Source organism: Gracilinanus agilis, chromosome 5 (assembly GCF_016433145.1).
Source record: "Gracilinanus agilis isolate LMUSP501 chromosome 5, AgileGrace, whole genome shotgun sequence".
NCBI classification, from domain to species: Eukaryota; Metazoa; Chordata; class Mammalia; order Didelphimorphia; family Didelphidae; genus Gracilinanus; species Gracilinanus agilis.
This window is the reverse complement of record NC_058134.1, coordinates 95,734,255-95,752,652: the sequence shown is the minus strand read 5'-3', so window position 1 is coordinate 95,752,652 and position 18,398 is coordinate 95,734,255. Positions and strand designations below refer to the sequence as shown.

General features: G+C 34.8%; 1 protein-coding gene across 1 annotated transcript in view; it reads right to left on the bottom strand.

The window, feature by feature from the left end:
- KMT2C (lysine methyltransferase 2C) overlaps nucleotides 1-18,398 on the bottom strand; it is a gene marked incomplete at its 5' end in the record, with an annotated part of 335,980 nt that overhangs the window by 18,025 nt on the left and 299,557 nt on the right. The window contains 6 exons of the mRNA XM_044678960.1: nucleotides 25-277; nucleotides 4,827-4,969; nucleotides 5,061-5,239; nucleotides 9,320-9,467; nucleotides 9,587-9,728; nucleotides 11,852-12,064. Of these exons, the coding sequence (XP_044534895.1) occupies nucleotides 25-277; nucleotides 4,827-4,969; nucleotides 5,061-5,239; nucleotides 9,320-9,467; nucleotides 9,587-9,728; nucleotides 11,852-12,064 (1,078 nt within the window). The remainder of the gene's footprint in view (nucleotides 1-24; nucleotides 278-4,826; nucleotides 4,970-5,060; nucleotides 5,240-9,319; nucleotides 9,468-9,586; nucleotides 9,729-11,851; nucleotides 12,065-18,398) is intronic.

Genomic DNA, 18,398 nt, shown 5'->3' with positions numbered 1-18,398 from the left:
CGAGAATGTCATAAACCAACTCACCATTGCTTGTTGGAGGAAATGGTATATTGGGTTGTTTGAGTCTGTAAGAGCCTACTAGTCTTCCATGGCTCATGGATACTGATGGAGGAGCATGTGGGAGTAACTGCTGCCGATATTCTAAGCCAGGGTTTATGCGGGAGCCATTTATCAAGCCCATGTGAGAAGGAATATCGGGGGTATTACTGACTTCATAACTGTTAGGAATTCGTACGTGTAGAAGTTCGGAAAATGCAGCCACAACACTACTAATATTCTAGAAACAACAAATATTTGAGTGTTATCTAAAAGTAACAATGATTAATTGGATCATAAAATATGATTGCTTAAAAATATTTTCCTTTTATCTGTAAAAATGAATTATTATTAAAGTGATTATTTTTCAGAAAAACTTAAGAAAAATTTGATAAATGGCCATATTAATTGTGCTGTAATAGATCTAAGAACACAGTCATGGGTGCTACCCCTGCATAAGGGTAAAACACAAACCTGTTAATCCTGTATTGTGCAATGTTTCTGTTTATCATTCTCACTGTTCCAGAACTCTACCAATGCACTCGAAATTTTATCTGCTTCTCTTTTGTAGCAGCTCTTGGGTCATCCATCTATTATTATTCCTCACTCAGTATGACTGACTCCCTTACTTTTCCAGCCATTCACATCCTAGATGTCATTTATGCTTCTTTTTGTATGTTCAGTGTCTCATGCAAGGAAATAGGTTACTTATTGGCACGTCCTTTCCCATTCTGCAACCTGCAATTCTTAACTGTGTAAAATTTCCTGAATTCCTATCCCATGTCATTACTACTTCCACAGTCCATTACTGATGGTAGGCAGAATCACAAAGTGGTGCTTCCACCAGTCACTGAGAAGCTGAGATGACCATTATCCAGTAATAGAATGTATAGTTTCATATTCATCTTATTACTGCTGTTTGATCTCAATCTCATTTCTGCCTTCTACTGTTTTTAATACTGTAATAGGAATTATTTGGTTTATAATAGAATCTAACGGTCAGATGCAATTAATTAATCCTCTAAGAGACCCCCAATTGGTGATCATTCATTATCATCTTCTGTATAACATAGTTCACTACATTATAAACTTGTCCTCTAAACCAGTGGTGGGCAAACTATTCCTAGTGGGCCAGAGCCAGGCCGCTGTTTCCCCAACACAGCCTTAAGCAATTCCCTAATTGCTACATCTGGATGTGGGGGCAAGTGATTAAGGAATTGCTTAAGGCAGTGATGGGCAAACTAGGCCCTGGCTCTGGCCCACTGGGAATAGTTTGCCCATCATGTTGCCTTGCCTTAGCTATCTTATCGTTTTGCTTTAAAAAGGGATTGTGTACTTGATAGATGAACTCATTTGGAAGGAATCTTTCTGTGCATCATTATTTTGGTGATCATTTTATATTGATTCAATTCCCCATCCTATAAGAAACAGTGATAGGAGTCAACATCTTTAAAAATTAAAAAAAAAAAAAAAGTAGATACCTTTCACAGATAGGTAGGAGTAGAACTACTAGTATTGCACAAAACATATCCTTACATCTATCCTTCTTTGTTATTTTGACTTTTACTTTATAAGTTTTAACCAGGGGTCTGGAACCTGTTTTCTAAAAATATTTTGCTTCATACATTTCAATATAATTTTTTTGGTAACTATATATCTGCTTCTACAAATTTAAAAACATATCTGAGGCAGTCCCATAGGTTTCTGACTGCCAAAGGTACCTATGACACAAAAAAAGGATATGAATTCCTGCTCTGATTAATCAGAAGGCATAAACAGCTAATTGTGAAAAGTTTACCATCTATGTAAAACACCACATGTTTATTTGGCTTTTTAAAATTTTGTACAAACTAAGAAGACAATGAAGTTAAAAGAACCACATAGCTCAAAATGAAAAAAATGTAAACTGGACACAAAACCACCAAGAAAACCTGGAATACCTAAAAAATGATTTTCAAAATGAAATAAGAGAGGCAGCAGAAGTAGATAGAGAAAGAAAGTGAGCAAAAAGAATAAAATTATGAAAAGGGAATTAACACCAAAAATAGCAAAGATAATAACTGCTTAAAAATTAAAAATGGGCGAATGAAAGCTAATGGCTATATTGAGAATTCAAGAAACAATAAAACAAAGAAGAATAAAAAAGAAAGCAAAATATTTCATCAGAAAAACAACTGACTGGAAAAATAGAACAAGAATAAATAATTTAAGAATTATTGGACTACCTGAAAGTTAGGATCGAAGAAAGATACAATACATTTCCTAAAACCAGAAGATAAATAGAATTTGAAAGACTCTACAGAACACCTTCTAAACGAGATCTCAAAATAAAAACTACCAGGAACATTATAACCAAATTCTCAAGTTTCTAAGGTCAAAGAAAAAATAATTCAGGAAGCCAAAAAGTAGCTATTCAAATGTTGTGGAGCAATAGTCAGGATCACACAAGAATTAGCAGCTACTACAATAAAAGTAGGCTTGGAATATATTTTAGAAGGCAAATAAGGCTATGATTACAACCAAGAATAATCTATCCAGCAAAACTGAATATCATCTTTTTTTCTTTTTTTTTTTTTTTTGGGTGGGGGAGGACATTTAATGAAGAGCACTTTTAAGTATTCCTAATGAAAACAGTAGAGTCAAATTAAAATATTTTTTGAAAATACAAGACTCAAGAGAAGCATAAAAATATAAAAGAGAAACCATAAGGTCCTCAAATAGGTTAAATTGTGTATTTTTCTTTTATAGGGTGATGACTCACGTAACTTTTAAGAACTTTTTCATTAGGCAGTTAGTTAGAAGGATTCTACATAGAAAGAGAACGCAGAAATTAATTTGATTATGTAATAAAATGGGAGAGGGATGCCCTGGGAAAAGGGGGAAGGGAGAGGAAGAATAGATGAAAATATTTCACATAACATAAGCTCACAAGGAAGAGCTTTTACCCGTGGGTAGGAATGGAGGGAGAGGTAGCAGGCAATACTGCCATCAGAATTGGATCAGGGGGAAAAAAATAAAATAAAATAATATAATATATATGTACATATATACATATGTATACATACATACTTAAATGGGAAGTAAAATATATTATTTTGCTTATATGAAAATTTTTCATAAACAAAAAATAATGTAGCCAAAATTAGGTGGAAGACAGCAAACTGGGAAAAATAATTTTAGCAAGTTTCTTTGATAAAGGCATCACTGAACAAATATATAGAGCAAATTTATAAAATAAGAGCCATTCCAAAGTTGATAAATGGTCAAATGATATTAACAGGCAGTTTTCAGAAGAAATAACTACCAATAATTAGATGAAAAAATTATCCAAATAACTACTGATTAGAGAAATGTATATTAAAACAACCCTACCCCCTCACATCACTTCAGCTACTAGGCCTACATCTTTAAGAGATCAAAGAAAAGGAAAAAGATCATAGTGGAAATTAAGAGGGGATGATCTACTGGCAACAAATTATAGCATATGTATTTAATAGAACATTATGCCACAAGAAATGATGAAACCAGAGAATTCCAGAGGAAACATTCATGAATTAATGAAGAGTGAGGTAAAAAACATAGAGAATTTATTTGTAAAATGACAACATTATTGAAAAGATAAACAACTTTGAATGGCTTTTGAAATTTGATAAATGGAATAAAAACCACTAGTATGAAGACATGAAGATTATATACCATCCACTTTTTAGCAGAATGATTATAAAATCATTCACAACACTAAGGAATTAAGAACGTCTTATTCAATACTATTTCAGAAATCAGGAGAAAAGTGGAAAATTTTAAAGAAAAATAAAGTATTAATATTTACTTCAAAGGAGTTTGATATTTAAATGAAAGAATAAATTTTAAGCCGAACTAAACCACATTTCCAGTAAACATTGTTAAAAATTTTTTTCCCAAATAAAGTCCCAAATCAGGGTAACAATGATCACATCACCAGTGCTTTGAATATTCATTAATTAACTTCAATTCAAAAAGCATTTATTATGCAAGGAATTGTAGGATAGTTACAAAACTGAACAAGACAACTAATACCAAAATCAGCAGACATATTAACCATCTGATATCAATATTATGTTAATATTAGCATTAGATATTACAATTATATTAATATATTCATTCATAGAACACCTCTGTATACTGCAAGGGATACAAAGCTGAATAAGAAATTGTACAATGCAAAATGGAAACTACATTTTTTAACATTGTCAATGCAGCTTACTCAATTATGCATATTTATAATGGGATGATTTTTTTTAAATTTTAATTTGAGGGGGCCATGGGAGAGAAAATTTCTTTCAAATAATTTTAAGTACATTCTAAAAAGATACAATTTTTAAAAATGTTTAGTTTCATTAAATATTTCCTAATTACATGTAAAGCAATTTAATTATCTTTAAAAAAATATAATTTTAAATTCTCCTCCTCCTGCTCCATAATGGGACAAATAATTTAATATAAATTATACATATGAAGTCATGCAAAACATATTTCCATATTAGCTATGTTGCAAAGAAAATACAGGTAAAAAAAAAGAAAAGAAAAACAAAAATTAAAAAAAGATATACTTCAATCTGCTTTCAGAGCAGGACCAATGTGGATTAAATACCAATGTCCAAATTAAAAAGCAAGTCCAAATTAAAAAGAAAAGCAAAACATAATACTCAACAAATTTCAAATGCATCAAAAAAATCATCTTGATATTTCTCATGAGATACAGTCTATTCACATAAGCATATATGTAAATGGTATGCCATTTTATCTCTTACCTCAGCAGCTGTGGGATGTAGAGTGATTGCCACAGATATAAGGCCAGATTTAGGCCCATTTGGGGATGGGCCAAATGGAGAGGTGAAAAAAAGGGTGCCTGAACCAGGCTCAGCTTTTATATCATTTTGTCTGGCTTCTGAACCTTTAGAAGAATAATAGTGAGGAGAGAGTCAAAATACAAAGGTTAAGTACATTAACATTACAATGTTTAGGAAAAAATGGTAATATTTTACCTTTTCCAGTGCTGCTTGGCAAAATTGGAATGACAGGAGATGGGACAGGCTCTGGAGGTTCTTCTTTAACCAATGACAGGTCAGGATACCTGCTTATTTCCATTCCTACCACACTTTCAGGAGAAGAAGATGGAACAAAACTCTCAGGAGTATCCCTATCATTACATGGATCCTGTACTCTGAAAGAAAGGAGTAATCAAAATGTGTAGTTTCACTAGTGAAGATCTACTAAGTTCTCAAAGCCCCCATTAAAAATTCTCTATTTCTCTTTACACTAAATTTCCTATTATAATAGAAAAAAATGAACATTTTAGATTTTGCATGGATTTAAGTAACAAATTAATCAATTTATAAAGTGTAACTAACACCCCTCTTTTACCAAGTAATTACAAGACTATTAAGACATTCAGACCAAAGGGGGATCTGAAAGTTTATGGAGATAAAAAATACTGATCAACTCATCAACAGTGAGGGGGCAGCTAAGGGGCTCAGTGGATTGAGAGCCAGGCCTGGAGATAGGAGGTTCTGAGTTCAAATCTGACCTTAGATACTTCCTAGCTGGGTGACCCTTAAACTCCAATGCCTAGCTCTTACCGTTCTTCTGCCATGAAACCAATACAAAATACTGATTCTAAAACAGGAGTTAAGAGTTAAAAACAAATCAAAACAGAACACCAGTAAGCTGAATGTGGATATCTCTTATATATGAAGAAATTTGAAACCAAGAAATAAATGTATATCCTTTAGATCACAAATAATAAGAGGAAGAGACAGAATTTGGGTGTAAACCTTATACAACACTATCAGCAAACATGAAATTCATTAGCTTAATAGAACATAGGGATTAACAATTTATAAAGATTTAACAAGAGTTAGTTAGGTACATGGAGGACAGTTCTATGAGGGATGATTGAGTTATAGATGGCTTCCTCTTCTCCCCTATTTCTCAGCTTCTAAGAAGTAGATGCCTTTTGCCATTATCTCCTCTTATACCCCTATTTTATAAGAAAAGGTGGCTTTATTCATTACTGAGGCTAACCTCTCTAACTATTAAAGAAATCACATTCCATCCTATCCCTTACAATAAGATTGCACTATCATTTCCACTCTCACTTTCAAACTCTCTCTTCTATTGGCTTATTCCCTATTGCCTACAAAGATATGCATGGCTAACCTCATTGTGATAATGAGATTAAATCTAAAGATGGGCAGGGTAGATTTAATTCTATATACTGGAATTACAGCACAAACTGCATGAACTCCATGAATCTGGAGTTGCACTATAAGCAGGACCAATAGATTTTTTGCTTCATGACCTGAACCCGGGAGACAAGGTGTATATAAAGAATTTCTAGCTCACTGGACCAACTCAGCCTTCCTGGGAAGGTCTGTTTCAAGTATTGTTAACCACTCCAACAGCTATAAAAATTGGAGAAAAGGACTCTTGGATTCATTGCTCACATGTAATGAGAGCACCTTCTATTGAAAGTGAGTGACTGTATCCTATCACAAGCATTGGAGATAATAGTCCATAGAAAAGTGGACACCATTTTTGGGAACACATTGAATTCTTGAATTTTTATTTTGCTATTGCCTTTTACTTTTCTAATAGAATATTTGATCTAATATGAATTCATACCCAAAAGCTTTAGACTATGGAAACCTGTCATTTATTGATAAATGTTATGGGACTATGATGAATGTTTATGCCTGATTCTAAGAAATGAGATCAAAAAGGAGAACAGACTTCAATTGCACAGTGCCATAGAAGCACAGACTTAAACTGAATAGTGCCATGGAGCTCAAGGTCAAAAAAAGACCACACCTATCCAACTAAGATTGTTGAACTTTTATGCCAATACTAAAGGACTTGAACCTAGTGTGAGCCTCGAAGTTGTGATGCTTGACATATTTTAAGACATAGGACACTTTGTACCACTACTGCCAGTCAAGTACCAAAGGTTGGCCTTCATTCTGGCTCCCCTATCCCTGAGAATGAAGTTAAAATCAGACCAGGGAATATAGACCTCCCTTTTACATAAAAATCTGGTCCTGTTTTCTCTCTTATGATATGGCAACTTGCTGTAGTCTTGGCTGCCAATGGGTAATTGCAATATTACTGCATTTTGTCCAGATTAATGGGACAGAAATTACTTTAATTGGACCCTAATACAAGGGTCTATTATGAAGTTATTCTTGTTTACTTAAAATTTTTTACATACATAGATTTTTGATATTTTGATTCGTATTTTGAATATTTTTATTTCTCCCTAAGTTTAATTTTTCTTCTATTTGTTTTTCTTTTTATGTTTTTGGTTTTTCTTTTGATAACTGACTCATATACCCCATAACTTACTGATGTATTCTGAGCTGACCTGGGATGTTGGTCAACACCCTCTTCAGGGGGGATTATATTTTAGAAAAATCCAAGATCTAAAATTTTGTTCGAGAAAATTTTCAGGAAAAGAAGCCTGCTTTGAATCCAGAAAATGAACTATTTGGAGAAAGATGCCTGCAAAAACCTACACTGAATCAAGACAATCCAGAATGAACTTTGGGGTGCAATTAATTGAACTTGAGAGGATTGAACACAATTATTTTGAATTGTAAACTCTTATGCCAAAGGGGATTGCCCCCTAATTGGCTTTTTGTCAATGCGCCTAGCAAAACTTTGGTTTTTCTCTTTTTACCTCTTCTACTTACCTCTTATCTCTAATTATTATAGTTAGAAGATTTTTAGGGGTATAAGATGATTATGTCAAATGATCAATTGAGGAGTCTCCCAAATGATCACAGGGTAGGGGGGTTGTGATAATGAGATTAAATCTACCCTGCTCATCTTTAGATTTAATCACCAAAGGTGAAAACATCCTCACTTAACTCACAAGTTGGGTGGTCTGTGACCCACATGTGCTAGAATGAATGACAAATCAGAATTTACTGACTACCTCCTGGGCAGTTCTGAGAAAAGTATCTATTGTGATTGGACACATAAACTAAGAGAAGGCCACAGGAAGTGACACAAAAGAGGCCCCTTTAAAAAGAGACCTCAGTGAGTTGGGCCCACTCTTCTGGTTCGCGAACGGGACCTGAAGGAGCTCCTCTGTTTTGTGACCAGAACTTGAAGGAGCTCTAGACCTTGGTGAGATTCCACGTGGTGAGTGTAAAGATTGAATCTTCCTGAACTTCTCTTAAGGAACTTCCTTTTAATGGAGACTGTGGCTGAAGCTTTTGCTTCATTCACCTTTGAGGCCCTATGGACCTTTGACTTTCCAGCCTTGGGATCAAGGCCAGATTTCCCTTAGCTGAGAGTTAATTAGATCTAACTGGATTGAACTAGGGGAGCAGAGAAAATTACTTACTGTGTTAGATTACTTATCCTATCTTATCCCCTCTCTTATTTCCTTATTTTTACTTCCTCTTCTCATTTGTAATTTCCATAAAAGTCATTTTAACTTGAGGTTATTCTTTAATTGGGGACTGATAATTGTTCAATCCCCTGAAGATCAATCTTTTAATATTTACCCAATAAAAATCCCCTTTCCCCCCTTACATCACCCCTAAAAAAAAAAAAATCCTCACTTGCTCCTTCCATCTCCATTACCATCCTACATCTCTTCTGCCCTTTGTAGCTCATCTCTTTGAAAAAGCTGTCTACATTAGGTATTTCCAGTTTCTTTCCTTTCACTAGCTCCTTAATCCCTTAAAATCCGATTTCCAACCTTATCATTCCCTGACACTGCCCTATCCATAATTACTAATGATCTGAATTGACTTTTCTAAATTCTTATCCTATACCTCTCTTCAGCCTTTGACACTATTGATCACTTTCCTTAGTTAACTCTCTTTTCTCTAGGGTTTTGGGGCACCATTCTATTCTCCTTTCTCTGTCTGCTATGTTAGATACAGACTATGCCATCTTACCATGGGAGTGAAAATTTTCCTATTTTTATAGCATTTTAAATATATTTTTTATAGCATTTACAGCCTACAATAAAGAAGGGACCTCACCACAAGATCCTTATTCCAGTGAAATCATAGATCTTATCCCTAGTTTGGTTCCAGGACTGACTTTCTACAAAAGCTATATGTAAGAAAACCAAGCAGTTTAACAGATAAAAATCTATAATAAAAAGTCTATAATAATGTAATACAGTTTCGTGTGTGTGTGTGTGTGTGTGTGTGTGTGTGTGTGTGTGTGTGTAACATTTTATGTGAAAACAATGTTAAGAACACTTCTGAGGAAAAGAAACTTTTACCTTAATTCTTCTTGGTTGTTATGAGGGGGTGTTGGAAGTGAAGCAGGAACATCCACAGTCTTGGGGCCCTGGGCCATAGCTCTGACCAGGAGGTCATCCTGTGGTTTGAAGGGCAGTGGAAACTGTTTAGGCCCAAGAGCTTTGGTAACTGAAAACACAAAAGCACAACAAACATTAAAGTCAATATTTCATGAAATTTGACAAAATCTGAATTATATGTTAGGAGAATGATAATCTGACATTTTAAAAGTGGTAGGTTCATCATACCATCATGGCCCACTAACATTCCAGCTCTGCCAGCAAGTTCCTCTGTAGTCGCAAAGCCATTTGCCAACTTTTGACAGGTAACAGGAGGAGGAGTAGGAGGGAGGGAAGCCGGAGGTGTGGGAGGGTTACTTAAGTTGTTCTGCTAGAGATCAAAAAATTTAAAACAGTTAAGTTTTCTTAAACAATGACAACAAAACAAAGTTCAATAGAATGTTCAGCTCATGGAGGTAATATCATAGTAAATTTAATTAAAAAGATTTTCACCTAAATGGACAGATGAAAAAGGAAAATTAAAAATAACTCTATAATTCTTTGATTAAGCCTGACATAAATGTTTTTTATGGCGTATGTTTAGTTATTTCTATAGCTCAGATACTTAGACATGAAAAGCCCTCTAATATTCTTATGTAATTTTCATTCATCTGATTTTTATTTCTCAAAAAACTTTGAAAATTCTGAAATTCTTTCCTATAGTAAGACTTAAAAAAAAAAAAAACACTGGATTCTTAAACCAAAGAGATATATATATGCAAAGTCTGAAAAATTTTCTCAATTTCTCATTAAGAAATGTGTTGCTGATCTAAATGCCTAGTAATTCATGAAATTGTAATTACAACTCATTTTCTTTGATAATATTGAAAATGCAGTTCTTGTGTTTTATAGCTATGTCACAAATGTGAACTCATATTTATAGAGAAAAAAATCATCAGTCCAAAAAGAACAACCTTAAGATATCATATAATTTTGGGGGGAAATTTTTTAAAAATCGATCTCTCAGTTTAGATTCAGAATATAAACTCAATATAAACTTCAAGAAATAATACACAGAAAAACCATCATGGTTTGGATGAGGTAAAAATAGATGGGAAAAAAAATCCATACCTTGTAGATCAATTGAGAATAGTAATCTGAGACCCCTTCAAGGGTGGCACTGCCAAAAGCTCCTAGAAGGCGATTTCCACTATTACATTGGCCACTGCCATAAGGAAGAAAGTGTGCAAAGTTCACTCCAATGATTGGTTCCATTAGAGGAAGCAGAGAGAGCTGCTATTGAAAAAACATGTAAAAGTGATACAGATGATAAACAAGAAGAAAGCAATATAACAGGAATAATTAATTATCTTCCTTAAGCAAGACAGCAAGTAAAAACCCAAAGAATACCGAATGTAATATAAAATGATTAAAATCCCCCTACCACAAGACACTGGATATTAATAAGGTAGAGTAAGGAATATGATTTTGACCTGGGTTTTTAAAATAAAATAGGAATTCATCTCTTTAGTATGGCTAAACCAGAAAAAAAAGAAAAACAAATGGTGCCTTCTGCAAATCTCAAATTTTCGTGTCTCCACATCAGGAAGGACAGGCTAAGGGGTAACAAAACTGATATTAATATTCAATTCAATAAACCTCTTTAGTTAGGCAACTAGGTGAAGCAGTAGATACAACCACCAATGAATCTAGAGTCAGGAAGACCCAAGTTTGAAGTTAGCTCATTTAATAATTGAATGACTTTGGAAAAATGACTTAATTTTCTTGTCTTTCTCAGTTCCATCAAATGGGAATAATAGTGCCTCCCAGGGCTGTTGTGAGAAATCAAATGACATATGCTAAAAGACTCTGCAAAACTTAAAAAGTTCTAAATAAATTCTAGCTATTTTTATTTTTAAAAAATATCAAGCACATAGTATATAGGAAACATTGTTTTAGTTTCTGGAAGAGATACAATATTTAAAATATTAATAAAGGCATGTGTCAATAATTTAACAAGTATGGGGATAATCTAGAAATCTCTGTTGTGGAGAAGAGTCTTTTAGCTCCATTTTCTTGGTTTCTGTGGCCAAAGGAAATGATAGATGATTTTTTCCCATTAACACGAAGGGTATTCACCACATTTGTAAAGAATACCAAACAACCATTCATTCAACGTATTGGTGCTCACAGGACACTTATAGACAGAGGGAAACAGTGTCAGGGAAGCCTTCTCAATACAAAGGCTTCTGTCCCAGAACTTTTCCTACTAGGTTTCAGCATAATTTTTTTGAACTGAGGATCACCATCACTATGGATAGAGAAATAATCAATTAAGAGACTGGGGTTTATATGCTCTGTATGGGATCAACATCAATGATTCTATGTAGTTGTTTTTTTTTTCCAATTAACTTATAGGAATAGAAAAATTTTCATTCTAATAGTTAAGTCACAATAGTTTTTAAAATTTTATGTTTTCTCCCAAACCTCAAAGAACTGCCTCTAATAATTCACCTGTTTCAAGTGGGCAAATGTGTCCGTGTTAGAATAAAGAGACTGCTTTTCCTCTTCATCCTTCTTTCTTTTCTTAGAACGAGGTGCTCCCTTTTCTCCAGTCCTCTGAGTCCGTTTGTTTCGTTGCTTCTTGGTTTCACTTAGTAAATCTGTTTTGGTCAGCAAGTTATTTCCACATCCAAGGCCACCTTGTATCTGATTTCCCGGAATTGGCTGAAAGAAATATGGAAGTCAATAAATAAGAATGGACCGTTAAGTATCCAATATTTTTTTCATGCTAGTCCAACTTCAACCAGAGTCAACTCATTTGGTGCTTAACGGTGACAAGGAAGATAGTTGCAGGCCACAAAGGGAATTTGTTTTAAAGATGTTATTCACATTTGGGGACACCATCTTCAGCTGGATACATCAAAAGGAAATAGAAAATAAATATTTTTCAAATGAGTTCAAAACCAGAAACAGTCATCACTCTCTAAAATCTGATGCTGCATTTTGCTATTTATTGCCAACAAGGAAGAAAAACATGCTTTTCAGAATATCAGTTGTAGAAATACTATGCTCTAGGATCTCGTGGTATCCACTCATGGAAATCTTTTATTCTTCCTTGGTGGGGATAAACTATGAGGTAAAAATTTGGGAATAAGAGCACCTGGGAATACCTTTGCCAGGATCAAGAAACTTTCACTTGACTACTACTACAGTATTCCCTAGAGAAAAAGACAAACACAAAGTTTTATACAGCATCTAAATTATAACATTAATAAAGAGTCAAAAATGTACTGGACTACTCTTAAGTTAAATCACAATGATATTTCACATAAATTTTGCTTTTTCATTTTCATTGCTTTGTAGTTTAAGTATTCAGAATTACTTTCCTGCTAATTTTCTCTTTTGAATGCAGACACTTCTCTTTTCTTAACCTAGACACTTGAGAAACTATCTAAAGTAAGGTTCAAGGTTTGAATAAAAAAGATTACAATATTCTAGGTGTGTGCATACTACTTAATGGCAATTATGGAGGAATTCAATGGAATGGCTGATTAGCCATATATTAAAGCATTGTGTTTGGTGCTGGGGGACACTAATTAAGTAATGCATTTAAAAGTACTTTGTAAGTATAACTATTATAAAAAAGATTAAAAAAAAATCTAGGGCCAGCCTCAAAGAAAATTTTAAAATAGAAGCTAATAATGTGTGTTTGGAAAGGGGTCACTACTTTCATAGGCCAAATATTTCTGAACCAACTGAATTACATGTACAGATATATTTTTCCTTTACTACATATCTTTTGTTTATTCTAAAGGTTTAAAAATACCAGGTTTAATGACCAGGATTTTTAGGCCAGTAATAAGAGAAATGGGGATATCTAGCTTTTGTTAATTATATCTAAAGATCATTTTGACAAATTATAAAAGATGGTTCCTAAATTCTGTGACAAGAGGAAAAAACAGTATTAATATGGATTCAAAAAACAATAGAACATTTTCTTAATAAATACTACTTTTACTTTTGGCTACCACTTCTACCTTCTTAGTGACTTCTCTTTTCTATGACCCAGCAATGAAGTTTAGTTTGATTCTCCATTTTATCTAATAGATATGTTAATCAAAATAAACTATAAATTAATATCACTTTGTGATTTTAAAGATGTGATATTTTTGGCATGGGTAATTCCTTTCAAAGGTGCTCTGTGTGTAAGAATATGTACATGTGTATGTACATATATCATTTTGGTATGGCATAGTGTTTGCCAATTTTGGGGAGGAGAGGTGGGGGTATTTGACAGGAAGAGAGAATGAGTAAAAACAACAGACAGCAAAGTCTTCATTGAGGTTTGGGGAATGGAGATAGGGAGAATGCCATAATCACCTTGGGGGCAAAGAGGATGCTTAGGAAGCCTTCCTACTAAGTAGGATCTATCAAAAGGCTATGGCATAATTTTTGAGAACTCAAGATCACTAATGTTTTGAAATATTAGAGTAGAAAATTAGTGAAAGAACCATAAACTAGAGGAAACCATTTTTATGCCTTACTGCTCTCTGAACTTTCCAGAAAATTAAGTATATTTTCTACATTTGTTGTGCTGAGAATATAGTCTTTAATCAATGAGGCTGTTTATCTTTTTTAAGAAAAATTAAAATGAATAATTCAGTCAAACATTACTAGTACAGTATACTGTTAAAATTGGTTTTAATTTGTAAATTAACTGTTAGTAGGGCTCTTAATGAGGTATAAAGGATAGAGTGCTAGTCTTCAGATGGGCAGACTTAAATCTCATCATCTGAAACTTTATAAGCAAAGTGTCCATGACTGAGACATATATTGCTGAATCTCAGTTTCCTCATCTGTAATATGGATATAGCACTTATGCCTCATAATAAAGCCTCTTTGCAAACTTCGAAATGCTATATAAAAGTCAGCTATTAGTGTCATTAAAAATGCAAATGCAACCATATGCAATTATCATTTAAAAAGACAATCACCTCATAAACAAAACAAACTATTACACAGGTTTATAGCTTTTTCAGAGTTACTAACAATGGGGTTGTTTTTTTTTTCTCTCTCTCCAATAACAGAATATCTTGAACTTAATATTAATTGCATAGCATCAGTTGCATTCAAATTTCCAAATAGACAGCTCCAGTTTATACTTAACAAGTAGCTGAATCCTGGTGTCTCCATCTCCACTTACCTAAAATTGGGGTATCTTTCCATCACTCCTCTTTTATTCATAATTTCTATCAACGGCATTACCATTCATTCTCCCATAAGAAAAAACCTAGGTGCTACCTCTCCTAGTTACCAGGTTTTACTGACTTTATCTCTATGTTTTTGCTTACATCCAAATCCCTTGCCACTTTAGTTCTACTACTCCCCCCTGTAAAGGGAATTCTTAATCCCTTGCTCTAAATTAACTGGGAAAAGAGCTGGCTGGCCTTAGTGGACAGAGAGCCAGGACCAAAGATAAGAGGTTCTGTTACCATGGAGAGCAGCCGATAGTTAAAGGAAATAGAAACTGCTCTCAGAGAGGAAGGGTGTAGGTTCTTCTCCTACCTGGCTTGCCAAGAAATGTAGGGGTTAAAATTAGGAGCTTGACAAAGACAGGAGAACAATTTAACAAATTTTTGTTTTAATTGAGAAAAATAGTAAAGACAAAAGGTAGGGGAGAGAGAGAGAGAGAGAGAGAGAGAGAGAGAGAAAGAATGAATGAATGAATTTTACTATCTATCCTGGTACTAACTAAAACTACCTAAATCTTCTTATATCAACCTAAAACTATCTAAAAACTATCATTTAAGAGAATCTCACTTATAACTCTTCAGTCTAGCTAACCAAGCCGAACCTACACTATTTATACATGTGTTCTAACTAATTCATTAAACAATGGACAGTTACCAACCCACACACTCTCCTTCAATCTGATTCTACAGCAGCCAATTGTCACCAGCAACTGCCAGCAGCACCTTGCCCTCAAGAAACCTTAGAGCAAAAGCCCCTTCTCATACTTCGTGCTTGCTTTTACCTCTCACTGTCCAACTCTCATTCTTACATCCCTTCCTCTCTGAGAGCAGTTTCTATTTCCTTTAACTGTGGGCTAGTCTCCATGGTAAAAGAACCTCATCTTTGGGCCTGGCTCTCTGTCCACTAAGCCAGCCAGTTTTTCCCCCAGTTTAGTTAGAGCAAAAGATTAAAAATTCCCTTTTATACCCCTTAGAGCAGGTCTTTTGGCCACTGGCACCTGACCTCTTGGAATACCTTACTAAACAGGTCTGCCAACTATTATTCCATGTTCCTTTGAATCAATCACTCTTCTTGCCAGTATTTCTCCTCACGTACAAGGTTGGTCCCATCATTTCTCCACTCAAAGTCCTTCAGTAATTCCATTAACAACTACATGAAATGTAAACCCTTTAGTCTGGCATTTATGATTTTCTAAAAATAGGGCAATACTCTATCTTCTAGACTCTTCTTACAAGAAACACTTCCAAGTTCTCTACACTCTACCTAAACCAAATTATTTATTCCCTTTGCAGGACCCATACCTTTTCATCTTTAGGTTCACAAATTTCTTGGAGCCTCACCTTCTCCATTTCCAGTTTCCCTGCATGTTAAATTCTAATTTGTTTGGTAAAAATAAGTCAAATGCTTTTGACTCCACAAAGTCTTTTAAGATGGTTCTAAAGGTTAATCCATTCCACACCGTCTGCCCTTAACATTAACTCCAAACTATGTTAAAGAATGTTGTATACGCTTAAAAAAAATCCTTACCTTCTGTCTTAGAATTAATACTAAGTACAATTTGTAAGGCAGAAGAAGAGCAGTAAAAGTTAGGCAATTGGGGTTAAGTGACTTGCTCTAGGACAGATATAGTTAGAAAATGTCTGAGGCCACATTTGAACCCAGGTCCTCCCAACTCCAAGGTTAGCACTCCATCCACTAAGTAATCGAACTGCCTCCCATATCTATTTCTTATGCAGTCATATTATTATGGAACTGGTGCCTAGAATAGTCCTTGGGATATAGTATGCCTTTAAAAAATGTTTTCTAAACATAATAGAAAAGGTTTCTATCAAATAAGGAAAGACTCCACAAATGGGAAATGAATTTAATATAGTAATGTAGTGCTGTAGTAAATGGCAAATATGATGAATACAGAGAAACAGCTAAATGAAATGATATGAGACTAAGGTATAAAGAACAAGGAAAACAATAAACATGATTATAATATAAAGGGAAAATGAAACCTGCATAATTATAAAGCAACATGGCCCCAGAAAAGAAGTGAACTATGGATTTGTAATTATGAATGTATTGTAAGGCAGATGTTTTGCTGAAGTGCCATTAAATCTGTAACAAGAAATGAATTCCTAGGGAGGGAAGGAGGCAGAGATAAAGTTCAGAAAAGAATGGGTTATAAAAACAAATCTTAGAATGGCAAAATTTTATTCAAGTGGCAAGCCACGATTAAATTTCAAAAAATAGTTGGCATGGACTCTTCTGCCTTGGAGCCAATACATAGTATTGATTAAGATGGAAGATAAGGGTTTTAAAAAAAATAGTTGGCATGGGAGGGGGGTGTGGAGCAAAAATGGTAGATAAGGGGCAAAACAGCTGAAATTTCTCAACATTATCCTCAAAAAACCTTATTTTTTAAACCATTACCTTATGTCTTAGAATTGGCACTAAGTATCAGTTCCAAGGCAGAAGAGCAGTAAGGGTTAGGTAATTGAGATTAAGTGATTTGCTCAAACAGCTAGGAAGTATCTGAAGACACATTTGAACCCAGGTCCTCCCGACTACAGGCTTGGAGGACCACCAGTCCACCTATCTGCTCCCCAAACTAATTTAAAATAATGATTCAAATCAAATTTTGGAGTAGCAGAGTCAACAAATGGTCAGAGTGAGTTATTTTTCCAGCATCAGAAAACATAGGAGGCCAGCAGATGAAGGCTATGACAGCGGGTGAAGGCCTGCCCAGTGTCCGTCCGCACATGCAGTGGCACCAACAGAATCTACAATAGTAGCATTGGGTCCTCTTAGCCTAGAATCTCTAAGGGGATCACAACTGGTCAGAAAGAGATTCGTGCCTTTCCTGGCACTGAGGACAACTGGTAAGGACTGGCAGCTCTAATGACCATCGGTAGTTCTGGGTTTCAATTACAGTGTAGAGAGTAGCGCTGCTGGTCAGTTATGAGGAAGCAGGGGACCTGGTCACAGTATCAAGGTGAACGGTTTGGCTGGTGTAGATTTGAATGTGAAAAATTCAGAGACTCTTACTGAGGAAAAGGGGAAGTTTTAGTGCCACAAAAGCTAGCAGACTAGTCTGAGGGAGGATCTAGCCTCTTATGGGCAGGGTGGAGAGCTTTTATTGGGGGTGTTAGTATGCCTGGATGCAGCTAAATAGGTCAGGGTTTTTTTGGTTTTTTTTGAACAGCTAGAAAAATAGGATGCTTGCGGTGGCCCCCTTGTATATGTTCTTGGCACAGTATGAAATGGCTGCTAGGCACCAAGGGTATAGGGGGAAAGCAGAATATCTGCAGTTTCCCCCTTTTATGTGCTCAGAACATAAAGCCGTGAAGGGGACAATCAGAGTAAAGGCAAAGAGGAATGGTAACACAGGGGACATGGGGCACTTCCTTGGTAAAGACCAAAGCAACAAACCAGGAAAATAATGAACTCAATGACTTGGAAACACCCAAAAATTTACACATCCACAGAATTAATTCTGAAAACAGAAGCACAAAAAAACCTGAAGTTTGGCACAGTGCCACCCTACTCCCAAGGTAAAGAGTCCAACTTTTGACAGTCCAAAATTGACAGGAAAAATGAGTAAAGAACCACAACAACAAAAGACTTGGACTATAAAAAACTACTATGGAGACAGGGAAGATCAGGACATAAACACTGAAGACAATGTGAAAATGCAAAGCTTACTCATATATTGTTATTGGAGCAATGAAATGGTCCAGTCATTCTGGAAAGCAAGTTGGAATTATGCAGATGAAATAATTAAAATATCTATAATCTTTAACAAAAAGATTCTAAC